Below are 27,500 nucleotides of genomic sequence, written 5' to 3' on the forward strand. Positions count from 1 at the left end.
AGTGTCTTGTGGGAATGTAATCAAATCATAAAAGCAATAATGATCCAAATATTCTTGAAATATAACACATGGACAACACTCATGAATCAATGGCAAGAGAAACAAACCATATCTCATACTCAGTGGAGAGAGAGAGAGAGAGTTAGCTGGAATTAAGTTAGGGACAATAAAAAAGGCCGTGTTATAAGTGTTTAAGAGCAGGGATTAAAAGATTTGGTCGTAATCCAAATTTTAGATAATATCTGGTAATGTATACCCTGAGCTATTATCTGGGATCATGTGGGTAAAGAGAACATAATGTGGGTCACTGTCTGAGGGGTGAATGACCATGGAGGCCAGTGTGGACATACGGTGTGGACTGTCCAGACACTGTATGATGGCCGTGGGCCCGAGAAGAGTAGTGAAGGCCATCAGCGGGTTTCGTGTATCGTCCCCAGAACAACTCGTTAGAAAGATGACCGTGTATGTTGTTTCATCATAGACATGTCTGTCTTCATTTTCTAGATCTTTCTCTTCTCTGTTGTAAAGCACCATGTGACTCTTTTTTAAGTATGTTTCTGAGCTTTTTGCTGTTTATTGAAGGCCAGTGAAAAGGTGGCGTGGGATTGGAAATGTGGGCACCTGGACTGAAGGTGGCATGGACGCTGTTGCCAGCCTCTCTCTTGCCTTCTCTCTCTCTCTCTTTCTCTCACTCACTCTGAGTCTCTCTCTCTTTCTCTCTCTTTCTCTCACTCACTCTGAGTCTCTCACTCTCAAATTCAAATCCAAGAGAAGCTTCGTTGGCATGATCATTAGGCTCAACACAAATGAGATGAGGAAGTACCCTGTATATACTTTACCTCTAACTGTATCTCTCTCTCTCTCTCTCTCTCTCTCTCTCTCTCTCTCTCTCTCTCTCTGTCTCTCTCTCTCTCTCTCTCTCTCTCTCTCTCTCTCTCTCTCTCTTCCTCCATCCTTTTGTCCTTCAGGAGGGGCAGCAGCTGGTGGCGGAGAAGCCTGAGACGGAGGCAGTGGTCAGGGAGAAGCTGGCCTCGCTGCAGAAGCAGTGGGAGGAGCTAGAGTCCACCACGCAGACCAAGGCCCAGTGCCTGTTCGACGCCAACAAGGCCGAGCTGTTCACGCAGAGCTGCGCCGACCTGGACAAGTGGCTGGCCGGCCTGGAGGGCCAGATACAGTCGGACGACTACGGCAAGGACCTGACCAGCGTCAACATCCTGCTCAAGAAGCAGCAGGTGAGGGCTGCCGCGAATGCGATAACGATAACTGAAAGCGATAATTAGAACGATAACCGAAAGGGACCCTAACGATATGGTTCTTCATATCGATATCGTTATAGTTTATGTGTAGACGTTGTCATTTATATCTAGAGCGATACTTTTTCGCCGTTATCGTTAAAGTTATCGTTCTTGCCATTTTGTGTGCGCGCGTGCGTGTGTGCGTGCGTGCGTGCGTGTGTGTGCACGTGTGTGTAGATGCTGGAGAGCCAGGTGGAGGTGCGCCAGCGCGAGGTGGTGGAGCTGCAGTCCCAGGCGGTCGCCCTCAGCCAAGAGGGTCGGGACACGGAGGAGGTGGACGGTCAGCGGCAGGTGGTCGAGCAGAAGTTCTCGGAACTGCTGGACCCACTGAGGAAGAGGAAGAACATGCTCATGGTCTCACTGGAGATCCACCAGTTCAACCGCGACGTGGAGGACGAGATTGTGAGTACCCACCAATTTCACTTGGAGTGTGTGTGTGTGTGTGTGTGTGTGTGTGTGTGCGTTTGTGTGGATGTGTGACAGACCGAGTGTGTGAGTGTATGTGTGGGAATACGTATGAGTATGAGAGTCAACAATAGTTAATTATTAGCAGTAAATATTATAGAACTGATTAACTGAGTGTATCCATGTGTGTGTTTGGATATATGTGTGTGTATGTGTTAACTCTCAGCTAAAAGATAAAAATAACATAATATCTATCTTTCACGATGTGAGAGAGAATGATGAAACCATCTGATAACTGATTTGAGACTTCAGTTGACCAGTGCTTTCTCACTCCCCCACAGCTCTGGGTTGAAGAGAGAATGCCCATCGCCATGTCCACTGACCACGGGCACAACCTGCAGACAGTCCAGCTACTCATCAAGAAGAACCAGGTAGGCCATAGCATAACCTCTTGCCAGTCATAATATGAGATCCATAATGACAGTGGTTTATGGCACTTGGCAAAATGTATGGCATAAGTTAATATAACCATAGCAACATAGTAGGCATCCACTCGCTAATAGCTAATGATAGCTACAGGTTTACTGTAACATATATGGGTCCCTACTTCAGAATTAAACACACACACTCACCTCACCATTTCTCCTCTTTTTCCTCCATCTCTTCATATCCTCTCTCTCTCTCTCTCTCTCTCTCTCTCTCTCTCCCTCTCTCTCCCTCTCTCTCCTCTCTCTCTCACTCTCTCTCCTCTCTCTCTCTCTCTCTCTCTCTCCTTCGCCCACCAACAGACCCTTCAGAAGGAGATCCAGGGTCACCAGGTGCGCTTCGACGACATCTTCGAGCGCAGCCAGAGCCTGGTGGGCGACGAGAGCCCCAGCGTAGAGGGCATCCGCGCTCGCCTCGCCGAGCTGCAGGACCTGTGGGCGCGGCTGGCGGACGAGACGGCCAAGCGCCACGGCCGCCTGGAGGAGGCGCACAAGGCCCAGCAGTACTACTTCGACGCCGCCGAGGCCGAGGCCTGGATGAGCGAACAGGAGCTCTACATGATGTCTGAGGAGAAGGCCAAGGTGAGTGTTGTTAGGGTTATCTTTAGAGTTATCATCAGAATTTTCAGTAGAATTATCATTAGAGTTACCATTAAGATTAGCATTAGAATTATCAGTAGAATTATGATTAGAGTTACCATTAAGATTAGCATTAGAATTATCAGTAGAATTATCATTAGAGTTACCATTAAGATTAGCATTAGAATTATCAGTAGAATTATCATTAGAGTTACCATTAGGATTAGCATTAGAGTTATCATTAAAATGATCAGTTAGTGCATCTTTGAGTCACTTGTTAGAAGATTGTACAGTACTTGTGGTTTGAGTGCCAAAGCCATTTAAAAGTTAAAAGAAGTAATGGGATAGGCATTACAAGCATAACATGAGATAATGAATACACACCTCCTCCTGCACACACACACACACACACACACACACACACATGGAGAGAGAATGAACCACACACGGCACAGTTTGTTCTGTGGCGTGTATCATTATTGAATTTGAGGAAGGTAATGATATAAAGGGTTGACCTTTAAGTTTCTGTGGTGCTGTCATTAATTGTTTAACTACACAATACAAGTGGGAAGTCGTGGTAAAGTGGTCGATGACCCCCGATGACCACCTTTCTGGCCTAGGTTAGGCACGTTGCACTGTCATTTTCAAGTAAGCATCACAATTAAAAGACGAATCTTTTGATTAATTGAACATTAATTACTTATTTTTAATTGATAAAATATCAATGATTGGATATTTTCTCATGTTTGTCATCTGACCTGGACAAATAGGTTAGTTCGTTTGACCATAGTGTGTTCTATATGCAGTCTATGGGTTGGACATGTCTTCATTCATTATTGCTCATAAGGCATTGTGGCCATATAGATGAGTGATAGTGTTTTAGTGGCACATGTTTACATATTCATATATCAGTTTCTTCATCTTCTTCTGTGGTGATTAATGAAGTTCTTATCTTATCTTAACTGATCTTACAGTGCAGTATAGTGTAGTGTAGTGTAGTGTAGTGTAGTGTAGTGTAGTGTAGTGAATAGTATAATAGTACAGTGTTGCAGTTGTGTGTGGTGTGGGTGTGAGCCTGTGTGAGCCTGTGTGTGTCTGTGTGTGTCTGTCCTCCAGGATGAGCAGAGTTCGGTGGCCATGTTGAAGAAGCACCAGATCCTGGAGCAGGCAGTGGAGGACTATGCAGAGGCCGTCCACCAGCTGTCCAAGACCAGCAGGGGCCTGGTGGCCGCGGGACACCCAGAAAGGTGTGTGTGTGAGTGTGTGTGTGTGTGTGTGTGAGTGTGTGTGTGTGTGTGTGTGTGTGAGTGTGCGTGTGCGTGTGCGTGTGCGTGTGCGTGTGCGTGTGCGCGTGTGCGTGTGCGTGTGCGTGTGTGTGTGTGTGTGTGCGCGTGCGCGTGTGTGTGTGTGTGTGTGTGTGTGTGTGTGTGTGTGTGTGTGTGTGTGTGTGTGTGTGTGTGTGTGTGTGTGCGCGTGCGCGTGTGTGTGTGTGTGTGTGTGTGTGTGTGTGTGTGTGTGTGTGTGTGTGTGTGTGTGTGTGTGTGTGTGTGTGTGCGTTATCACTACTTAACATCTGCCTTTGTTTCTTTCTCTTCATTTCTCTCTCTACCTTCTTTTTCCCTTCCTCGTGCCTTCCTTTCTGTCTTTCATTCTCTTTTCTCCCTCCCTCCCTCTCTCTCTCCCTCCCTCTCCCCCTAGTGAGAGGATAGGTATGCGTCAGTCGCAGGTGGATAAGTTGTACGCGGGTCTGAAGGATCTGTCGGAAGAGAGGAGGGGGAAGTTGGACGAGAGGTTCCGTCTGTTCCAGCTCAACCGCGAGGTGGACGATCTGGAGCAGTGGATCGCAGAGAGGGAGGTGGTGGCCGGCTCGCACGAGCTGGGACAGGACTACGAGCATGTCACGGTGAGGAGACAATCCTGGTCCGACACACACACACACACACACACACACACAATTTACACACACACACACACACTTCTTATACACACTTTTGTGCATGAATTATTGAGCAGACTATGAGCTTCTGCTCTCTCTCCCCCCCCCTCTCTCTCTCATACATACACACAATACACACATACACACACACTTACACACATAATTTGTGAAGTACTTACAGTAACTACTTAAATATTCATCTTTCATATTAAGTTTTGTGCACCATGCACACACACACACACACACACACACACTCTCTCACACACACACACACACGCACACACAGCTTAGACAATTAAAGGACTGATTTGATTTATCGCTGGCTCACTCACATCCTCGCTGCTCGTTAAGGAAACGTGTCTCGGCACTTACAGACATTTAGAAAATTGAATCCAGCTCTGAGTCATTGAGTCACCATCAGTCAATAAGATGCCCTTGAGGAGAACAGCTCATGTTTGTGTGCCAGCAGCTTTGCTAAGTTTTCATACAGGAACTGTACGCCAGGGCACAAACAGCAAACAACAAACAAACAAACCAGTCCGGCTTGTGAATGTGAGGTGTGAAGAATGTTTAGGACTCATTTAAAGACAGAGAGTTCAAGAATTCAGAGGTATTATGGTACTAGAGAGAAATGCATTATATTTAAGTTCACATGAGGTCAAGTAATAACACTTCTATACCTCTCGTCCTCTCTCCCTTCTTTTTTCTATTTCTCTCATTCCTTCCCTTGTCTCATTCTGTCTGTCTCTCTGCTGTTCTTCCGACCATTGGTATTTTTTCTTCATCTCTCCTTGACATTTTGACCAACTCCACTCTCCTCTCTCTCATCCTGTCTACTCTCTCCATCTTTTCTTCTTCTTTTTCCCACTTTCCTTCCTTGTTCTTTTCCCCTCTGCTGCTTTCTTTCTCTCCATCCTTTCTTTCTCTCCATCCTTTCTTTCTCCACATCCTTTCTTTCTCTCCATCCTTTCTTTCTCTCCATCCTTTCTTTCTCCACATCCTTTCTTTCTCTCCATCCTTTCTTTCTCCACATCCTTTCTTTCTCTCCATCCTTTCTTTCTCTCCATCCTTTCTTTCTCCCCATCCTTTCTTTCTCCCCATCCTATATTTCTCTCCATCCTTTCTTTCTCCACATACTTTCTCTCCATCCTTTCTTTCTCCCCATCCTATATTTCTCTCCATCCTTTCTTTCTCCACATACTTTCTTTCTCTCCATCCTTTCTTTCTCCCCATCCTATCTTTCTCTCTATCCATTCTTTCTCCCCATCCTTTGCCTCCCCACCCAACAGATGCTGCAGGAGCGCTTCCGCGAGTTCGCCCGCGACACAGGCACCATCGGTCAGGAGCGCGTGGACAGCGTCAACCGCATGGCAGACGAGCTGATCAACGCGGGGCACACCGACGCCGCCACGGTGGCCGAGTGGAAGGACGGCCTGAACGAGGCGTGGGCCGACCTGCTGGAGCTGATCGACACGCGCACGCAGATCCTGGCCGCCTCGTACGAGCTGCACAAGTTCTACCACGACGCCAAGGAGATCCTCGGCCGCGTGCTGGACAAACACAAGCGGCTGCCCGAGGAGCTCGGACGCGACCAGAACACCGTGGAGACGCTGCAGCGCATGCACACGGCCTTCGAGCACGACATCCAGGCCCTGGGGACGCAGGTACAGCCGTGACGATACACACGCACATATGCACGTCATACGTAGAATACTATAAAATTTACATTTTGTCCCCTTAGCATTAGGTTCTATGTGCCATTTTTGTCACAATTGAGTTATTGACATATTCTTATTCTGTGACCACAGAATAAGAATATTGCATACAACTACAAACAGTAGTTTGTAGTTGTATGCATTTTTGGACATTACATCTAAAGAGGTTTGTTCCGCTTATCAGTATAACTCTATGAAATCCTAAAACTTTGAAGCTCAATATCTCAGAACGTAGATAGAACCCTATAATTCCAAGGGGTCGATATTTGTAATTTACTCACACATAGGTCATATCGTATACAGTAGCTTATGATGGGTACAGTGCATTGTGATCATCTCACTCTGAGCTGTGTGAAACATTGAGCATTGTAACATTTAGTTTAGGTGCATTACTACCAGGGATGTAGTGGTAAAATAAGAGGTGAGTAAACTATGAATTATGTGATCACAGTGAGGTGGACTGAGCCATTTTTTAAAAAAGGCATTTAGAACATGTTTGATGATGGTGAAGGTTATTGTCCAATGTTTATAACAATACCAGTGGTATTAAATGGTTCCTACAGTGTTGATGAGTGTACATATTGTGAATGTGGATAATACAGTGTGATTTTTGAATGTTAAAAGTTGCAATTGGTGAATAAACTCTTTTGAGAGGTGGATAAACTCTATTTCTGAAATTTCAGAGGTGGACAAACTGCGTTTACTTGCGATAAGCCTCCACTACATCCTGATCACTACTGTGTCTGCCTTACTATTTTTATTGTCACCGTGAGCATTGTGAGGACGAGTTCTCTCCTCTCTTCCGTCCGCAGGTGAAGCAGCTCCAGGAGGACGCGGCCCGTCTGCAGTCGGCGTACGCCGGCGACAAGGCCGACGACATCCAGCGGCGCGAGGGCGAGGTGCTGGAGGCGTGGCGGAGCCTTCTGGAAGCGTGCGACGGGCGGCGCGTGCGCCTTCTCGACACCGGCGACAAGTTCCGCTTCTTCAGCATGGTGCGCGACCTCATGCTGTGGATGGAGGACGTCATCCGCCTCATCGAGGCCCAGGAGAAGCCCAGGTGTGTGTGTGTGTGTGTGTGTGTGTGTGTGTGTGTGTGTGTGTGTGTGTGTGTGTGTGTGTGTGTGTGTGTGTGTGTGTGTGTGGGTGTGTGTGTGTGTGTGTGTGTGTGTGTGTGTGAGAGAGAGAGAGAGAGAGGGTAGCAACAAGGAGAGGTGTGTACTGTATGTGTGTGATTTAAATTAAAATCCAACCCCATAGTGGATATGTATCCCCCCAGTGATACCAAACTACATTACCCAGAAACCCCTCAGCTCACTATTACTCTCTATTTCCCAGGGATGTCTCCTCTGTGGAGCTCCTGATGAACAACCACCAGGGCATCAAGGCCGAGATCGACGCCCGTAACGACAGCTTCACTGCCTGCATCGAGCTGGGCAAGTCCCTGTTGGCGCGCAAGCACTACGCATCAGAAGAGGTGGGTACCCCACGCCATCCTGTTCACCAGCCCAGGGTACCCCACACCACCCCGTACACAAACCCAGGGTAGCCCACACCACCCCGTACACAAACCCAGGGTACCCCACACCACCCATACACAAACCCAGGGTACCCCACACACCATCCTGTCCACCAACCCAGGGTACCCACACACCACCCTGTCCACCAATCCAGGGTACCCACACACCACTCTGTCCACCAATCCAGGGCCCTAGAGATGGGAAATGCAGGGCTGCCACTGTGCATGTCTCCAGGAGCGAGCCAGGCTTCTTAAGATTTGAAAATAAATCATATGCAATAGTATGTCATGACTTTAAAGTGTTTATTAGAAAGCGCTGCAAGCACTTGGCTGACATTTACATACATGTAACGGATGTAATTGAGGGTTTTCCTCAGTGCAAAATGTCAATCATTTTTAGGAGGAAATTCCAAAATGGCTGGTGTTTGTTAAACAATAGATGAATTTGAACAGTGTTGTGCTCATACAATGTGTGTTTTTTCTCCCAACCCCACAGATTAAAGAAAAGTTGCTACAGTTGACGGACAAGAGGAAAGACATGATTGACAAGTGGGAGGACAGATGGGAGTGGCTAAGATTGAGTGAGTACCGCCATTGGTCCATTCCATCAAACAGCTAGAGCGGAATTATACTTCTAATTCCAGTGTCCAGTAGGTCTGTGTTGAGCAAAGTGCGATCACACCAAGGTCATGGTTTCTCAAGCCCAGGAGCAGTATGCATGTTGCTAAAAATGTGTATCTTCACATCTATTGTCAATCGCATTGGCTAACTTAGCATCCTCCAAATGCATGAATGCTAATGGCTCCTTGTGTGTGAGAGAGAGCATTTGCCACGGTTACCACCACCACGCCAGGCTTTTGTTCTCTCCCTGTCCCTCTCTGCCTAAAGCCTTTGTCTCTTGTCGTTGGCGTACGCATGAGAAGTTCCCCACTAACCTCCACACAACCTCAGTGATTACACCCTCCAGTCCTACACTTGTGTCTCTGCCGTTGCTTAAACGTTCAAGCGACGCTTGGACAACGTTCTAGCTTTTTTGGGCAGGGGCCGGTGGATAGCGGGCATATTTAAAAGGCGATGACCTCCCTGCGGCTTCTCTATTTGTTCTCTATCACTGTAAAGGCTAGAACGCAATGACTGTCAGCAACAGCAAGCAGGAAATGAAACTTGTGTCTTTCACTTTCCACCTAGATTACCAGGCGAAACTTTTAGCCTTGAATCATGCGTGTATTTCACGTGGGAAAAATGCAGTCATTGCGGCCTGGATATCCATAGGAGTTATCCGTAGGTTATCTATCGGTTCTTGGTTTGCTGTATTGGGAAAAGCTTGAATTGAACTACTTTCCATACAGGCAACTCTATCCCTTATGCGTGTAAAAAGGAACCAAAAAGAACCTTATTACAAACCTAACACACACACACTTTCACTTGATGGTTTCGAAGAGCAGCTCTTAGGTCTCCCTGAGAACTGCTACGGTGACAGTCCTCTTGGGCACGTGTATGAAAGAGTGTGTGGATTTCTGTACGATTTACATCACTCCTATGTCCCTCCATTGTATATGTGCAGTAACTTATTTTCTACCACACAACCAAGATGTATTCCCTGTAGTCCAAATCCCTTGTAGTCCAAATTTCTTGTGAACCAGCAGGCATATTAAATCCATTTACTCTATTTCTTAATTTTGATGATTGATTTCTGATTCAGATTCTGATTTTTGTTGTGATTCTGATTCAAGATTTTGACTCTAGTTCTGATCCTGGTTCAGCTTCTGATTCTGATTCTGATTCTTTGTTCTCCTCTGCCCCCAGTTTTGGAGGTGCACCAGTTCTCTCGGGACGCAGGGGTGGCGGAGGCGTGGCTGCTGGGTCAGGAGCCCTACCTGTCGGCCGGCTCCATGGGCCAGAGCGTGGACGAGGTGGAGAAGCTCATCAAGCGCCACGAGGCCTTCGAGAAGTCCGCCGCCACCTGGGAGGAGCGCTTCTCAGCGCTGGAGAGACTGACTACGGTGGGTGGTCAGAGGTTGTTGTGTGTGTGTGTGTGTGTGTGCGTGTGCGTGTGCGTGTGCGTGTGTGTGTGTGTGTGTGTGTGTGTTTTAAAGAGGGAAGAGGGAATGGATGCCGTGGAAAGGATAACTAGAAATGAGTAACTGTATGTGAGAGAGAATCACCAGTGTTTTGTGTGTGTGTGTGTGTGTGTGTGTGTGTGTGTGTGTGTGTGTGTGTGTGTGTGTGTGTGTGTGTGTGTGTGTGTGTGTGTGTGTGTGTGTGTGTGTGTGTGTGTGTGTGTGTGTGTGTGTGTGTGTGTGTGTGTGTGTGTGTGTGTGTGTGTGTGTGTGTGTGTGTGTGTGTGTGTGTGTGTGTGTGTGTGTGTGGTGGGGCTGATTTCTGTTTTACGTGAGGCAATGCACGGCTGTAAAGAACATGCAAAGACAGGGGGCTTTTTCAGTTCCTGCCCCCCCCCCCCCCCCTTACTCAAGGTGTGGTCGTCGCCACGGTAAAAGCAGGAAACAGGAACTCATACGACCACACATCCTACCCTACTCTCCCACGCAAAGCACTGACGTCCGAGAAAACACCACGGGCTACCTCACTCACTCGCCTGACGCCTCGCAGAGTCGGAGAGGGCGGTCAGCGATGTGCGCAGGCCTGAGTGTGGCGAAGGGCTCCGTGCGTGTTGTTCGTTGCCGCGTGACCGTTGCTTGTTTCTCTTTCCTGCTGCAGCTGGAATTACTGGAAGTGAGAAGACAGCAAGAGGAAGAGGAGAGGAGGAGAAAACCCCCGACTCCAGAGCCGCTGGTGGAGGACGGAGAGGTGCAGAGGTAAGACATGAGATAGCGAGAAAGAGAGAGAGAGAGAGAGAGAGAGAAAGAGAGAGAAGCCGTCAGGCAGTTAGACGGTGGGAGAGGCTCAGAGTGTTGCTGGAAGTCTGGAATGAACACTATATATAGATAACTGATTGTATGTATTTAAATATATATTAATGTATTATTTATACTTATTTGAAATGTATAAAAATTACATTCAATGATGTTAATTTGAATCCATAATCTCTTTCTTTGTCTTTCTGTTGTTTCTTCCTTTTTCCCTTTTTCTGTCCTCCTCTCTTCCTCTTTCTCTCTTTCTTGTTCTCCCTCTCTCCACAGGGAAGGAGAGCAAGTGACTCAGAACGGACTGCCGTCAGATCAGGATTCACCACGGGTTAGTTACCGTTCCCATGCCTACCAAAGCTACTCTGGCCTGCAGGGCCCTCGCACTGTCCAGGACAGGTCCTGCTCGGAGGCACAGCCTCCCGCAGTGGACAGTACATAGGCTCCATAGGAACATTGTGTAATGCTTTGTGGTTTTTTAAGTGTGGTGGCCAAGCACTGCAGTGTTTTGAAGTGAACTTGTTTGGACTACAAGTCCCGACCCACAGTGCTTTGTTTTCTGAGGTTTGCATTTGTACAGTTTTGCTTTTTTTTTTACCAGTTTGCAGTGCATTTGTGGCTGTACCAAGAGACTCCACGTCCCTTGAATCCTTGTTTTGATGTAGATGTTCTTTGTCTTCCAATGTAGTTGCAGAATTTTGAATCGTAGAAATATGAGGTCTGTTGTGTACAATACCTCGATTAAGGGCAGGTGTGGTCAGTGTCAGATGTTCCGTTTGACCAAAATCTGAAAACTCCCTACAGGGTTTTTGTTATTAATAATGAACACACAGTTAATCGGGATACGCCTATAGAAATAATTTAAAGAGTAGTAATGACAGAGCAGAACATCTCAAATGAAGGTTGAAAACGAAGCCTGACCTGAGTTCCACCATGTTTAGATTAGTGCTCTAAGCAGAGATAGTCTGCATCATTTTGGTTACTAAAAGCAGGTCACTATTTCATGTAAATGCATGCTAGTGGTTCCAGAACTGAATAAGGGAAACGTTTGCTCATTCTGAAAGAGCTGACTCACTTTCATAACAGCTTTTTGGCACTGCCGAGGAGGCACGTATTAGTCCCGTATGGCATGGCACGGGAGTAGTTCAGATTACATTTCTACTGTTGACACTGGCGAGGTGTGTGTGCAGAGGTCAGCTTAGCTGTAATAGGAGATGGCGGTAGTGCTGTTAAGGACGTTGTTTTGAGTAGTTGTTATTGCCTTTTGTTTCATTTTTGACAAGAGTTCTCAGTGTCTGTGTTTAGGTCTCCCTCGGTTCATTTCACTTGTGGCACGTTGTCACTGGTTTTGTGTGCTTTGTTTTGTTTTGTTTTGTTTTATTTATCTAGTTCATCATCCATGTCATTGCTTGCTTGTTTGTGTTCTGTGTCTCTTGATTTGATCATCCCACTCTCCCATTTCACTAACACAAAAATAAAATGTCTAATCAGCCTATTTTTTCATGTACTAACTTGTGTCAAAAAAAAAATCAACCCACGTTTGTCTTTGTTGTCAAGTGTTAGTTCATGTCTATGTTTCATGTACTAACTTGTGTCGAAGAAATATTAACCCACATGTTTGTCTTTGTTGTCAAGTGTTAGTTCATGTCTGTTGTTTGTTGCCTAACGGGTTAATTTTTTTGTAAAGGAGCCAGCGTTAAACATCACACACAACACAAAAGCATTACAATTTTGAATCAGATTTCAACATGTAGTTGATGTTATTAAAAGCTTTCACATGTAATGGGAGGGAATAGCATTCGGTTTAGGTGAAAGGTTAAAAAAGGTTTTTGCCACACGATTGGGTCGAGGCGACTACATGAGATCATGTTGGCTAGTGTTTTGGCTAGCAGTTGGCTTCTGTCCCAGGCATTGATAGCTATGGCCTGAGAGGAGCAACTAAATTCTGGATGGACCCTTAACGGTGGATATTGAGAGGGTAAAGTACCCTGTGTGGAGTGGAGTGAACTTTTGTGTGGTCCTTCTAAACTCTTTTCAAATCATCTGATTTGATTGGTGTGTGTGTGTGTGTGTGTGTGCGTGCGTGGCTGTTTTGATTTGGCCTGTGTGTGTGTTTTGCTTTGGCTTACTCTCTGTATCTCTTCATGACCACTGTCTCTGTTTGGATTTGTATTCTACATTTGAAACGGCATGCATTGGTGTTTGGGGCATGGTCTATTTAGAAAACGACAAGGATTGATGTAGTTTATACTTTGCTGTGCTTTTACTTCATATACAATCTGGTGGGCTGCTCTTTCAGTTGTGAGATTGTTAATATGATTGTGTCACTGTTTGAATGGACTTAACATTTTGGACGCTCCTCTACCAGACATTCACAGCACAGCATCAGTATCTTAGTGTCCAGACCCTTGACCTTTCTTCATCTCATGACCTTTTATTTTATGCTAGTCTTTAACCTTCATTTGACATTTAAAAATATTTATACAGAAAAACACTTTCAGAGTGCTCCCTGCATGACTATGTATGTTTTTATCTCTTCAACAGTTTGTGTAAACAAGAGAGTAACGCCAATATTTTTATTCTACATGTTCTCTTTCTCCTGTCATCTCTCCTCTGCCCTACTCCCCCGTCTCCCTCTCTCCTCCTCTCCACTCCCTCTCCTCTCCACTCCTCCCTCATCTCCCTCTCTCCTCTCCTCCTTTCTCTCCCTCTCTCCTCTCCACTCCCTCTCCTCTCCACTCCTCCCTCATCTCCCTCTCTCCTCTCCTCCTTTCTCTCCCTCTCATCTCCTCTCCACTTCCTCTCCTCTCCACTCCTCCCTCATCTCCCTCTCTCCTCTCCTCCTTTCTCTCCCTCTCTCCTCCTCTCCTCCTTTCTCTCCCTCTCCACTCCTCTGCACTCCTCCCTCATCTCCCTCTCTCCTCTCCTCCTTTCTCTCCCTCTCTCTCTTACTCCACCAGGACGGAGGGGAGATAGTGAACGGCGTGGCCGAGCGGAGCTCCAAGGAGCCCAGCCCCATCCCGTCGCCCACCTCCGATCGGCGGGCCAAGGGGGGCAGCCAGGCCTCCACGCTGCCGGCCAAGGGCCAGGACTCACCCGCCGCCCAGCTGGAGGGCCTGTTGCACCGCAAGCACGAGTGGGAGGGACACAACAAGAAGGCCTCCAACCGGTACGGCTCCGTTAGACTCGACTCGCTAGCTAGCACATTGCATTTACATTCACATTCATTCATTTAGCTAGCACATTGCATTTACATTCACATTCATTCATTTAGCTAGCACATTGCATTCACATTCATTAATTTAGCTAGCACATTGCATTTACATTCACATTCATTCATTTAGTAGCACATTGCATTTACATTCACATTCATTCATTTAGCTAGCACATTGCATTCACATTCATTAATTTAGCTAGCACATTGCATTCACATTCACATTCATTAATTTAGCTAGCACATTGCATTTACATTCACATTCATTAATTTATCTAGCACATTCATTAATTTAGCACATTAATTCATTCATTTAGCACATTGCTTTTACATTCATTACTTTAGCTAGCACATTGCATTTACATTCACATTCATTAATTTAGCTAGCACATTGCATTTACATTCACATTCATTCATTTATCTAGCACATTCATTAATTTAGCTAGCACATTGCATTTACATTCACATTCATTCATTTAGCTAGCACATTGCATTTACATTCACATTCATTAATTTATCTAGCACATTCATTAATTTAGCTAGCACATTGCATTTACATTTACATTCATTAATTTAGCTAGCACATTGCATTTACATTCACATTCATTAATTTATCTAGCACATTCATTAATTTAGCTAGCACATTGCATTTACATTCACATTCATTAATTTAGCTAGCACATTCATTAATTTAGCTAGCACATTGCATTTACATTCACATTCATTAATTTAGCTAGCACATTGCATTTACATTCACATTCATTAATTTATCTAGCACATTGCATTTACATTCACATTCATTAATTTAGCTAGCACATTGCATTTACATTCACATTCATTAATTTAGCTAGCACATTCATTAATTTATCTAGCACATTGCATTTACATTCACATTCATTAATTTATCTAGCACATTGCATTTACATTCACATTCATTAATTTAGCTAGCACATTGCATTTACATTCACATTCATTAATTTAGCTAGCACATTCATTAATTTAGCTAGCACATTGCATTTACATTCACATTCATTAATTTAGCTAGCACATTGCATTTACATTCACATTCATTCATTTAGCTAGCACATTGCATTTACATTCACATTCATTCATTTAGCTAGCACATTGCATTTACATTCACATTCATTCATTTAGCTAGCACATTCATTAATTTAGCTAGTACATTGCATTTACATTCACATTCATTAATTTAGCTAGCACATTGCATTTACATTCACATTCATTAATTTAGCTAGCACATTCATTAATTTAGCTAGCACATTGCATTTACATTCACATTCATTCATTTAGCTAGCACATTGCATTTACATTCACATTCATTCATTTAGCTAGCACATTGCATTTACATTCACATTCATTCATTTAGCTAGCACATTGCATTTACATTCACATTCATTAATTTAGCTAGCACATTGCATTTACATTCACATTCATTAATTTAACTAGCACACTGCATTCACATTCATTAATTTATCTAGCACATTGCATTCACATTCATGTTTATTTGTTTGCAGACACTTATTATCCAAAGCGACTTTCACATGTCAGTTATATTACAAGGGCCAGTCTCCCCAGAGCAACTCAGGGTTAAGTGCCTTGCTCAAGGGCACAATTGGTGGAAGCCGGGAATTGAGCCCACAACTTTTTCAGGCTCCTGTATGCTATCCCAGCTCCTTAGCCACTACGCTACCAACACCCCATGCACAGCACGGCATGGCGGCATGAGCAGTGATCGAATTCACAGTAGTATTCCTATTCCAAGTAGCTCAGTCAGCAGCTACTGTAAGTGCACGTTTGCAGCCTCTGTACCTTGTGGGTATTGATTGGAGGAAAAGCTCTACAGCTCAACTCGGCTCGCTAGCTAGCTAGCACAACACAGCATGGCGGCATGAGAAGTGATTCATTTACATTTACATTTATTCATTTAGCAGACACTTTTATCCAAAGCGACTTACACATATCAGTTGTATTACAAGAGCCATTGTTTCTATTCAAAGTAGCTCAGTCAGCAGCTAAGTGCATGTTTGCAGCGAGCTTCTTACCTTGTGGGTATTGATTGGAGGAAAAGCTATACAGCTGCTCTTGTGGATTTATCCTAAAAATAGAAATTAAAATTGCTAAATCTATGTGTTTGCATTTGTGTTGGTTTTGTCGGCTGGACAAAAAGCAATACAGCTTTAACAGCTCTTTGTGAGTGCTGCTGCTCAGTTCTATTTGGGAGGGATTGGTCGAGAGAGATTGCTTTCTAATATGACAACACTCCCTCGTGCTCAATATTCGGATATCTTTAACCCCTCCTTCCCCAATTAAGTCAAACGAGCTGATCCTAAAAGATGGGTTGTATAGAGTACTCATATAAATAACTAGTTGACATAAAGGCCTGTCATTTGTCAACGTCAGGATTTACTGACCCAGTGAATCTGATTTCCCCCTCACCCCCAGGTCTTGGCATAACGTCTACTGTGTGATCAACAACCAAGAGATGGGCTTCTACAAGGACAATAAGAACGCCAGTCAGGGCATCCCCTACCACAACGAGATCCCCGTCAGCCTGAGGGAGGCCGTGTGCGAGGTGGCTACCGACTACAAGAAGAAGAAACACGTCTTCAAACTCAAGTAAGAGCCCAGGCACCAGCCTGCATCAGACCTTGACGTAGATGGGCCTCATTATTATTGGATATTAGCCAGTTTATTGTATTGTTTCATTTTGTGAAGTGTATGATGGGAAGTATATATATATACTATAAACGGGAACGTCTCTTGTTTTGCAGGGTTACGGATGGTAACGAGTATCTCTTCCAAGCCAAAGACGATGTAAGTCACTGCTCTTCTCTTCATCTTTTCCATTGCAGGACTGAAATAGAGTTTAGCAGAATCCCTAGTGACCAGCAGACAGACAGGCCTGATCCTGTGCCCATATACATACTGTAGACCAGGGCTTGATGCCCTGCAGATGCCACCTCAGTACAGATGTACCATTTGCAGATAGGTTTCATTTGCTCCTTAAATGTAGTTATAACACAAACAAACAAGTAATGAATAAACAAAGAAATGAATAAGTAAAATAATTGCATCTATAGGACCATTTTTAGGAGTCATTCTTAAATCCTTCCTGCATTGCCACTTTGCACAGCTGCTTTGCACAGTGTCACCACTCACTGGCCACTCCACTGCGCCCCCTTGTGGCCACAGTATGCAGTGCACCCTCTAAGCCCCCCGATCAGACATGAGCTCACACTTCTGCAATGCAGCCTCATAAATCTGCCCCTGGTTTTGCTGAGTGGACCGCCGAGGGCCGTCCCTTAACTAACCCCCCCCCCCCGTCCAGTGGCCAGGTGGACCACAGCGGGCCTAATTAATTAGCCCCGTCAAATGCGAACGCGGGGATGATGGATGGAGAGATGACTCATGGGAAATGTATTTCATATTCCACCCAATATGTACAGCACTGGTAGGCTGCACCACTGATGCAGCAGGTGATACATACCGGAGCCCAGTGCCATATGGAGGCTCTGAGCTACATAACGCACAGTAGGCTGTGTTAGCACTGAGGAAAGGGAAGAGAGAAGCGGTACACACTGAGTCGCACTGCTGCCGTTCAGCACTGGTAAAGAGTCAGGGCAAATCATGTTCAGGGTAGCTAACGCAGTATAAGCTATTTAGTGACGTATCGATTTAGTGGGAGCCTTGCTAAGCTACCTTGGAAGAGAGGATCTATAGGATGAGTAGATGTATAGGGTTTAGTATAGAGCATCTTATAAATATGGATATGGGTCTATTAGTGTTTAGGTCATTGTTAAGTTAGTCTTTCATTAGGCCTTGTGAGTCGTCCTTGACCTTTGACCTTTCTCGTAGGAGGAGATGAACACATGGATCCAGGCCATCCAGAACGCAAGCATGGGCTCTGCCTCCTCCGACAAGTCGGAGATCACGCCCAGCAGCAACCAGAGCACCCCGGCAACCAGCCGAGCTCAAACACTGCCGGCGACCGTCACCCTGACAACGGAGTCGAGCCCGGGCAAGCGCGAGAAAGACAAGGAGAAGGACAAAGAAAAACGCTTTAGCCTCTTCAGCAAGAAGAAGCAGTAGAGACTCCCTCTATCTATCTATCTATCTATCTCTCTATCTCTCGCTCTCTCTGTCTCTCTTTCTTTGGCTCTGTCTTTTCTTCTCCAGTCAAAACAGACATTCTAACTCCCCCCACCCCACCCCACCCACCTCTATCCCACTCCACACACACACATACTGTACACACACACACACCTCCTTTACCCTGTCCCTCTCTCTTTTTTCAATTTCTTTTTTCTTTAATTCCTTTGTTCTTTTTTTGTAATGCTTGTGTGTGTATCCACAGCAGTGATGTTCCAGCATGCAAGCTTGAGAACCAGTACACCACTCTCTGTGCCTATGGGTTCCCAAAATTGGGTTCGAAATCTGCTACAAACAAACAAACAAACAAAACAAACAAACAAACAAAAACCGGAAACGTAAAAAACTTAAAGTGAAGGTGAAATGAAATGAAGTGAAGAAAAAATTAAACATTTGAGCTGTTGGAAGTTCAGTGTGTTGGGAAACCCCCATCTTGAAGACAAATGTTTTAAGGACCAGATTGATTTTTCATTTTTTTTTTCAATACTTTGGTTTTTATCGGTGTTACTGTTAGTATTATAATCTTGAATTTCAATGTTATTTCTGGATCAATTTTATTGATAACTATTTTTTCTTTTGTAATTGTCTATCACCAAAGGGGTCTTGAAGTTTTGAAAAATGTCCTCAATTTTGTGAGGCTGTCTCGCCAGAGGTGGTTGGCGTTCTCCAATCACTTTTGAAAAAACAGATCGACATTCCATAGAATCGTTTCTATAGAATCTCATTTGTTTCCTCGACAGTGAAGGAATGCTATTTACAAATTCCAGTCAAAACGGACCCGAAGCGCAATGTCCATTTTACCAGTACAGCTATTATGAATTCTTCACAAATAGTCTTTCAGCTAGATCCTCCATGCAGAGATTAAACATGATAGATTATCGCTGATTAGAACGTTTCAATTCACAATTCGCGCCGATCCAGAGGCAAAATTGCGGTTCAGATTGTGAAAGGTGGCAAGACTTATGTATACATCATTATCTCAGTCTGTCCAGAATGTTCTATAGAGGGAACTTGTAACCCTACTAATTTTTTAAATATATATGTTTTACATTTTAATTTTCCCTTTTTGCTTGTCCCATATTGTTTATATGTTTGTTGACTGTCATTCCTTTTGAGTTGCATCATAATATATGTTTCAAATAAGCCTAGTACAGAGTATAAAAAAGCTAGCTGTATTATAAACACTTTAACAGAACATTGATGTTAGTTGGGTGGGTGGGGAAAAAAAGCATTTACTGGGAATTAAAAATGTAATAATACATCAAAATAAACAAAAAAGTGGGGAGAAATAAGACTTTAAAAATATGGTTGCTTGCTTGTTGGCTTCAGCACTGTGCATTAATATTTGTTTTTATTTTTGTTTAATTTTTTTTGCTACATTATTCCGCTCTTTTCATACATAGTGTGCATTTCTTTCATCACTGTATCTATTGTACCGAGACATTAAAAAAATGAATGAATTTTCATCTTTACTGCACAATCAGAAAACTAGAAAAAAATAAACAAATAAATAAAAAAGACATAATAGGAATGGTATCCATCCAGGGCCGCTGGGTATATATGTAAACTCTGGCCCTGGGCCTTTCAGATGTATGAAACTGCACCTGTAAACCTCTGCCCCCTCTTTCTCTGGTAAATATGTGCCATGTCATTAAAATGCTTTTAAACATTACAATCGATCACGTTTGTGTTTTTATTCCTGTCAATGTGTGTGTGTGTGATGTGTGTGTGTTTGTGCATGTGTTTGTGCTTGTGTGTGTGTGTCTGTGTTTGTGCATGCACATGCGTGTGTGTGTTTGTGTAGGGACATATTACCAGGATTTGCTCATTCATACAGTATGTCTTACTAATGCCTTCTCACCTGAACCCAGAGAGTTCTAGAAGATGCATATGTGAATGAACTGTGAATGTAACATGCTCGAGATGATGACCGCTAGGGAAAAGCCATTTTAATAAAACGTAATTAAGTTAGCACATAGTTAAGAATCTATGCAAATTTTATTCTACTTTTTTATACCTGCAACATGCCATGATTATTCTGCCTATGGAAATAAAGTCGTTGAGCTCAGTGAAGCCTTGTGGAAAAAACTCCATTATCATGTTCTCTGAAGAAACAGCCAGGGACAAGCTAGCACACACACACACAGATCCCCCCCCCCCCCCCCCCCCCCCACACACACACACACACACACACACAGCAGGGTCTGAGAGTGGGGTGAGATGGAGTTGTATTTGCCCTGCAGTAAGGGCCTAATATGACTGATTTAATTACACAGTCGGTCCCACCTTAATCTGATTACAGTGGAACAGGCGGACTGGTGACCAGAGAATGGCCACTTAAAGCAACAAGGATTAAACACTTTTGGGTTCTACTGTGTGTGTGTGTTTGTTTGCATGTGTGTGTGTGTGTGTGTGTGTGTTTGAGTGTGCATGCATGTGTGTGTGTGTGTGTTTGGCTTTATCTGTGTCTGCTGTAGACATGGTGTCCAGCCACACCACCCTGCATCTAATGCAATTAAACCAGACAAGTATGGATGCAATGGTGCTGCAAACACGCACGGACGCCTGAAAGTCTGCCCTCCTGAAGAACTACATGGACTTAGGCATTACTATCAATTTGAAAGAAGAGAGAGAAAGAGTGTGAGAGAGAGAAGAGTGAGAGAGTGTGTGTGTGTGAGAGAGCGAGAGAGTGTGTGTGTGTGTGTGTGAGAGAGAGATGGTAGTTGAGAAAGACACTAAATGAGACAGAGTATACAGAGGCGAGAGAGAGAGACAGGGAGAGAGAGAGATTGGAATGCCTAGAATAAAATATCCGAATACGTGGACTGACTCCAGTTGGAGGTCCCGACCCGCTGAGCACTTCATCCAGCCGAGCGTGGCGAAAAAGAGGGGTTGATGGGAAGGAAGTGACGGACCGGTGCACAAGCAGCCAGCTGATGTGGGTGTGCAAACCCAGGCCATGCAGCATCACCCAGGAGGGGCAGAGACTGCTGGTGGAGGGGCCAGATATGACCCCTGCACACTCTCACCCCCTCCCCTCTTTTTCTTTAGTATTAGGGAGCGTGTGTGTGTGTGTGTGTGGGGGGGGGGGGGGTTGTGCTTACTTCCTCAGAGGGGTGAAGAGGTGAATGTAGGAGATAATCTGACACATATGGTGCTTCCATATGGTCCCACGAGAACCAGTACAGGAACCTGGTTGTGTGTCCAAAAGCTAACGTGCAAACTCTCAACTTTCAATGGGTTGAAATACACCAAACGCAGACAAAAATTAACATACAGCTGATGTTTGTTTACACACACACAGACACACACACACACTGAATCTGACAGACACAGTGCTATAGGCAGGTGCAGGGACATGTTAATGAGCTGACATTGTCCATGCATTTATACACACACACACACACACACATGCATGCTAAACACATTTATACACACACACACACACACACACACATGCATGCTAAACACATTTACACACACACACACACACACATGCTAAACACATTTATACACACACACACACACACACACACACACATGCATGCTAAACACATTTATACACACACACACACACACACATGCATGCTAAACACATTTATACACACACACACACACACACACACACACACACACACATGCATGCTAAACACATTTATACACACACACACACACACACACACACATGCATGCTAAACACATTTATACACACACACACACATGCATGCTAAACACATTTATACTCGTACTCTCATTAATATCTGCAGGTGTACTAATGGCTTACACAAGCATATAGAGACGTATGATGAGTAGCCTACATGCCGTCTCCCCAGTCTGTGTCTCTATAGCGTTAGTCAGCCAGCAGTGTACATATTCACTGCTCAAGGTCAGTTTTCTGTTGATGAATGAAACCTTTAGACTGTAGAGATCCACACACGATGAAAAGGTAGAATGAGTCATTTTATTCTGAAAGACCAATCTACCAAATGATTAACTTTATTTGAAAGGATAAGGATAGGATAGGGGCTCGTTGAATGAATGATGAAACTGTGGTCACTAAAGATCCCATGGTACTTCGCAAAGAGTAGGGGTTTCTCCGGTGTCCTGGCTAAGTTCTCAACCTGGCTCATTTAATCTGGCCCTAATTGTCCTCCCAGTGTAATTGGCTCATTTACACCCTCACGCACCTCAAAACTGGTGTGTGGTAAGCGTTCTGGTGCAAAATGGCTGCCGTGCATCACCCAAGTGGGTGCTACACATTGGTGGTGGTTAGTGAGGTTTCCCATCACTGAAGTGCTTTGAGTGTCGTGAAAAGCGCTATATAAATTGAATGTGTTGTTGAAAATCCCAAACTAACATACTAAATTATGAACTAAAGCATCTAATGCTGCACGGGTGAACATCAACTATGAAGATGTGAATCATAGGTCTGAAGCAGTTACAAAATACCTGAGAAGTAGTCTTTCAAACTTAGGCTACATTTGAAAGAAAAAGAAAGTGATCAATAAAGGCCAGTGATCAATAAAGGCTTTTTACTTTTATACAAGAGAACCTTAATTATTTTGTGTCTTCTTTATAGGCTACATTTTGTTACTTTAAAATCGCATGATCCATTTTGCATCCATCAGTTTGATGTTCTTTGGTACCATTTTTATTCTCATTTATACAGTGAACCCCTCATAGAAGTATGCGTGGGTGTCCTGGGCGAAGTTGGAGCTGTCGGTATAACAGGCATTCTCCTTTTTGAATAGTCTAACATTTTATTAAGATATATCTCACTCGACTTAACAGGACAGGTAGGCTATATCTATCAAGTGTTGTAAGTAGTAGCCCAATTCCCGATATTCTTTAACTCACGTTTCATCGACCACATAGAGTATTCAGTACCAAGGACAGCGCAAACGCAATTACCGGCGGTTCTTGTAGTTTTACGACTAGGGGTTTCCCGCAATAATGGCTTTAATAGCGCTGTGGAAACTACAAGTACCATGAGCCTCTATCATCTTTGCGTTTTTTTACGTAGCAGCACAATCTGATACGAACCACAAGGCGTCGTGGTAACCAAACTGAATAGGAAACTAAAAACCAGAGCCTCCATTCTTGAAAGCTTTACGCAAACATACCTGCCAAGCCAGTGAGAAAATTCCAAGCATTACGTCTAAAACGTTCCTTGGGATAATCCACGGAAAACGATTCCCAGTGTCATATATCGCTTTAGGAAGAGTGTTATTTTAACACGTAAGGATCAGCGACCGCCTGATTTTCGGCCAGGAGAACTTATACGGCAATGGATCGCAATATTTGGTACGGACCCAGATAACGGTGGTGAGACCGGCGATAGTGTTCGGGGGTTCTCCGTGTAGGGGCACTGATGGAAATTCGCCCTTGTCAGAACTGCCATACGGAGGAATTCATTGAAAAATTCTCACAGACTGGTGTCAGCTCACGGATCCCGATGAGGGTATGAACCGATCGTTTTATTTTTTCCCCCAACACATCACCGACCTCGACCACGGAATCGCCCTTTGGTGGAGTGACTAACGCTTGCTTGGCCAGATATTGCGTCTAATAGCGGAGCTTGGCGGAGGTGACGGTTATAATCGTGCAATCAGGATGTATTAGGCGGTAGTAGTGAAGTCAGTTGCAGAGAGCATCTACTATAGGAAGGATTACGCTGCGTCTTAAAAGCGTAGCCTACACGAGGAGTTGTAGCCCACTGTCCACTACCGGTGAAAGGGCAGTGTTGCTAGTTTTGGCTATACATTGATACTGCCTTCTTTTTTTAAATGATCTTTTAAATTGATATTCGATTACCTGTGTGTAGCCTACGAGTTGTCAACCGTAATATCAATTCTCAACATTATTGGAATAGCAACAGTGATTCAGCAGGCTATGTGTTACTTCAAGATAGACAACATTTACTAACGCCTAACGTCAATACTGAACAAAATGTCAAATGAGGTGTTGCACTGACGAACCCACGCCGACCTCAAAGGGGATTTTACGGACACCTAAGGATATCGCTCGGTCATCATCTGTCGGCCAAGGGAGCTTCCGCTAGGAGAGGAATTCCCTCCTCGCCAAGCCTACACTGCCGCTGTCCGGTCCTACCCAGAGCTGATGGACTACGCCGAGCACTGGTCGGCGGAAGTCTCTCTATGTCGTTGCAGCAACTGAGCCGTGGGATAGCTAAGTAGAAAGGGAAAAAATACCGTTGGCTTGTCACGCGTAAAAAGCATGACGGACAAGACTGCTCCTCGCTGCCAGCTACGCTTGGAATGGATCCACGGCTACCGGGGGCACCAGTGCCGCAACAACCTGTACTACACGGCGGGCAAGGAGATAGTGTACTTCGTGGCTGGTGTCGGTGTGGTCTACAACACCAGGGAGCACACGCAGAAGTTTTATTTGGGACACAACGATGACATAATCAGGTAGGAAATCTAAACTCACCGACACAGACTTGGGGGTTTCTTCGGTGACTCCATAACAGCAATGCATGTCGTCCCAATATGTGGTGTGTCTCTCTGTCTACCACCTGTCATGGAGTTAGCCTGCTGTAGAGTCTTTTAGACATAACCAAACATGGGAGTAAATAAAGGTTTCAGCAGTGCCGTTGGGTTTTAGCTCTTGGGGGGTTTTCCAGCGTCTCGGGAGCAGTCGTAATAGTGTACCGAGACGGATGAACACAGAAGCAGCGCGACAGTCATTGATTGAGCAGTCAGCGACACGCAACACAAGCCATTGCAGTGCGCTGAAGAAGCCTACAGCATGTCACGCTCTTTCCGACTGGCGTGGACAGACAGACGTTCAATTGGTTCAAGAGATTTCATGGTCTGAATGAAGCCATCCCTACACCAGAAGACTTGGGAAAAATTCATGAAAGATTGGAGTTTTTTAACTAATGTCCCCCATTCAAGCTTTTACTTAAAATATTACAATCTTTCAAGAATCTTTCCCAAATCTTGTCAAAGTCTTCTGGTGTAGGGATGGTTTTAGTTGAATCCATGGGGTGTGCAGCAATAGCCACTTTGGTTCTATTCTGAGGTTCCATAGCTGGCAGGTGTTGTGGCTTTTTTGGGGGTTTATCACACAATTGTAATGCCTATTCTGTAGCGTAGACGCAACGTTTGGTGCATAATGTACTACACAAATCAAACTGATCTGACTTTTGATATGGGACTTTTTATGGAACCCTTTTGGAATCCCCTTGACTATCAGCTTGTTAAAGAAACCTAGAAGATTCACTTGGGCTTAACTGTTAAAAAAACAATAGAATTCAGGGTTCACTGCAAGCCTGTTTGTCTATCCTTCTACAGTACATCATGGTCCAGGGTTCTACAACTGTGGAACTGTCCAGGGTTCCTCACCACTGAAAATTACTCCAAGAGTTCTGTTTCAGGCCAAGAAACACCTAGAACTTCTTTAAAAGAAAAGAACATAATGCAGTTCACTTTAACAGGGCAAGGCCATCTTATCTATTTTTGAGCACAATTTTTTGTATGTTATGAAACATGGCATTCGTGAGAGCCGACCGCGTGCTAATAATGAACAGACCCGCAGAGCATGAGTTTCTCTCCATAACATGCCATGGCATGTGTCCTCAAGGTCTGCGATGGACCGATAAGATAGCAGACGTGAAGAATGCTAGAGTCACCATGAGAGAGCTCAGTCCCCCCCTCTGCCTCCTTCTCAACGCGCCTCCCTCCCTCCCTCCCTCCCTCTCCAGCACACCCTCCAAGCTGAGAGGCACAGTATGTGGGGTGAACTATCGATTAGTCTCCCTCTCTTTCCCTCCGTCTTTCTCTCCCTCCATCTTTCTCTCTTTCTCACCCTCCTCCTTTCTCTGGCTCTTTTCCACATACACAGACACACACACAGATACATACACATAAGCATTCTTTTCCACCACACCACACATGGTCCCTTGACTCTGATTTCTCTCTCTATCTCTCTATCTTTCTATCTATCTCATTCTCTATCTTTCTATTAATCTCTCTCTCTCTCACACACACACACACACACACACACACACACACACACACACACACACACACACACACACACACACTTTACACTACACTGCACTGCACTACACTGCACTACAAGCACGCTCTTGATCACACACCACATCACACACACACACACACACACACACACACACAAGCACGCTTGCATACACACACACACACACACACACACACACACACACACACACACACACACAAAGACACACGTGCATCCAGTTAAATATTTATGAATGGGACATTATGACTTGAGTGTGCTGGGCCCCGCAGGCTAGCACTGGCCTACTCTGTTTGCTCATTCTAAACGCACCATCATCTGCCTGACTTAAGAAGAACTATAGCTAATTATTCTCACAAATATGTGCATTGATCATGGCCCAGGACCTGTAGGTGTGTAAATGATTTCTTTCCATCTTAATATTTCACGTCTTTTTTTAAATTGCAACCATTTTTTTTAGTCATATAATTAGGAAATGTTTTAATAATGTTGCGATGTAGCACTAATTTATCTAGGTTGATGTTCCCTGAAGGATATACGGCTATTCTTGTCTCTTGGTTGCTTTCTCTCTCTCTTTCTCTCGCTTTCTCTCTGTATTTTTTGCAAAATTATTTTGCTCGGACTCTGCTCCTCTGCCGTTCCATGTGGGTCAACATGCGCAGCGGAACTGTCCGGTCCGATTATGCTGAAGTCATCAAGCTGTTCTCATCCGTGTGGAGAAGATAGGGATCGAGATCTCCCCTTCTCTCCCTCCCTCCCTCTCTATCTCTCTCCCTCCCTCATTCCCTCCATCCCTCTCTCTCTCTCTCTCTCTCTCTCCATCCCTCTCTCTCTCGCTCTCTCCCTCTCTCTCTCTCTTTCTCCATCCCTCTCTCTATCCCTCTCTCTCTCTCCCTCTCTCTCTCTCTTTCTCCATCCCTCTCTCTCTCTCTCCCCCTCTATCCCACGTCCTCTGTGGTGCGTGGGGCAGGGATACCTTCTGGCCCTGGTGTTCAGTGAAGAGGTTAATGAGGACCCTGTTTCTCCTCCTCCGGCTCAGGGTTTAGGAGCGGTCAGTGTGTCGGCAGTCCAGTCGTAGTGTGAATCATCACCACAGCCACACCCTGTCAGCCATGTCAGAATCCTGGTGCAGGGTTGCTATTACAGTAATGAGAGAGAGATGGGGAGAGAGAAAAGGGGGGGTAAAGAGAGAGAGAGAGAGAGAGAGAACAAACAGATCTCAAGCACTACTAAAAGAACATCTACTCTAGAGAACACAAGGGGCATGTAGCTTACATGGTAGAGCAAGACTAAACA

The 27,500-nt window shown here is 44.7% G+C and overlaps 2 protein-coding genes across 6 annotated transcripts in view; both read left to right on the forward strand.

Moving 5' to 3' along the window:
* Positions 1 to 19,854, forward strand: part of sptbn1 (spectrin, beta, non-erythrocytic 1) — a 105,506-nt gene extending 85,652 nt beyond the window's left edge. For all 3 annotated transcript variants that reach the window (XM_076289909.1, XM_076289906.1, XM_076289908.1), the window contains 17 exons: positions 969 to 1,232; positions 1,473 to 1,697; positions 2,042 to 2,131; positions 2,489 to 2,767; positions 3,881 to 4,011; positions 4,463 to 4,667; positions 5,990 to 6,364; positions 7,228 to 7,472; positions 7,751 to 7,889; positions 8,428 to 8,512; positions 9,738 to 9,934; positions 10,650 to 10,747; positions 11,072 to 11,126; positions 13,756 to 13,964; positions 16,473 to 16,646; positions 16,802 to 16,844; positions 17,886 to 19,854. In XM_076289909.1, the coding sequence (XP_076146024.1) occupies positions 969 to 1,232; positions 1,473 to 1,697; positions 2,042 to 2,131; positions 2,489 to 2,767; positions 3,881 to 4,011; positions 4,463 to 4,667; positions 5,990 to 6,364; positions 7,228 to 7,472; positions 7,751 to 7,889; positions 8,428 to 8,512; positions 9,738 to 9,934; positions 10,650 to 10,747; positions 11,072 to 11,126; positions 13,756 to 13,964; positions 16,473 to 16,646; positions 16,802 to 16,844; positions 17,886 to 18,119 (3,048 nt within the window). In that variant the 3' untranslated portion in view covers positions 18,120 to 19,854. The remainder of the gene's footprint in view (positions 1 to 968; positions 1,233 to 1,472; positions 1,698 to 2,041; positions 2,132 to 2,488; positions 2,768 to 3,880; positions 4,012 to 4,462; positions 4,668 to 5,989; positions 6,365 to 7,227; positions 7,473 to 7,750; positions 7,890 to 8,427; positions 8,513 to 9,737; positions 9,935 to 10,649; positions 10,748 to 11,071; positions 11,127 to 13,755; positions 13,965 to 16,472; positions 16,647 to 16,801; positions 16,845 to 17,885) is intronic.
* Positions 19,855 to 24,416: 4,562 nt separating this feature from the next.
* Positions 24,417 to 27,500, forward strand: part of eml6 (EMAP like 6) — a 56,694-nt gene continuing 53,610 nt past the window's right edge. For all 3 annotated transcript variants that reach the window (XM_076265762.1, XM_076265835.1, XM_076265913.1), the window contains exon 1: positions 24,417 to 24,613. In XM_076265762.1, the coding sequence (XP_076121877.1) occupies positions 24,417 to 24,613 (197 nt within the window). The remainder of the gene's footprint in view (positions 24,614 to 27,500) is intronic.

This window comes from Alosa pseudoharengus, unplaced genomic scaffold (assembly GCF_046254945.1).
Source record: "Alosa pseudoharengus isolate Yale_2024_CS ecotype anadromous, Long Island Sound unplaced genomic scaffold, YU_APseudo_1.1 YU_APseudo_1.1_scf_1, whole genome shotgun sequence".
In the NCBI taxonomy this organism is placed as follows: Eukaryota; Metazoa; Chordata; class Actinopteri; order Clupeiformes; family Clupeidae; genus Alosa; species Alosa pseudoharengus.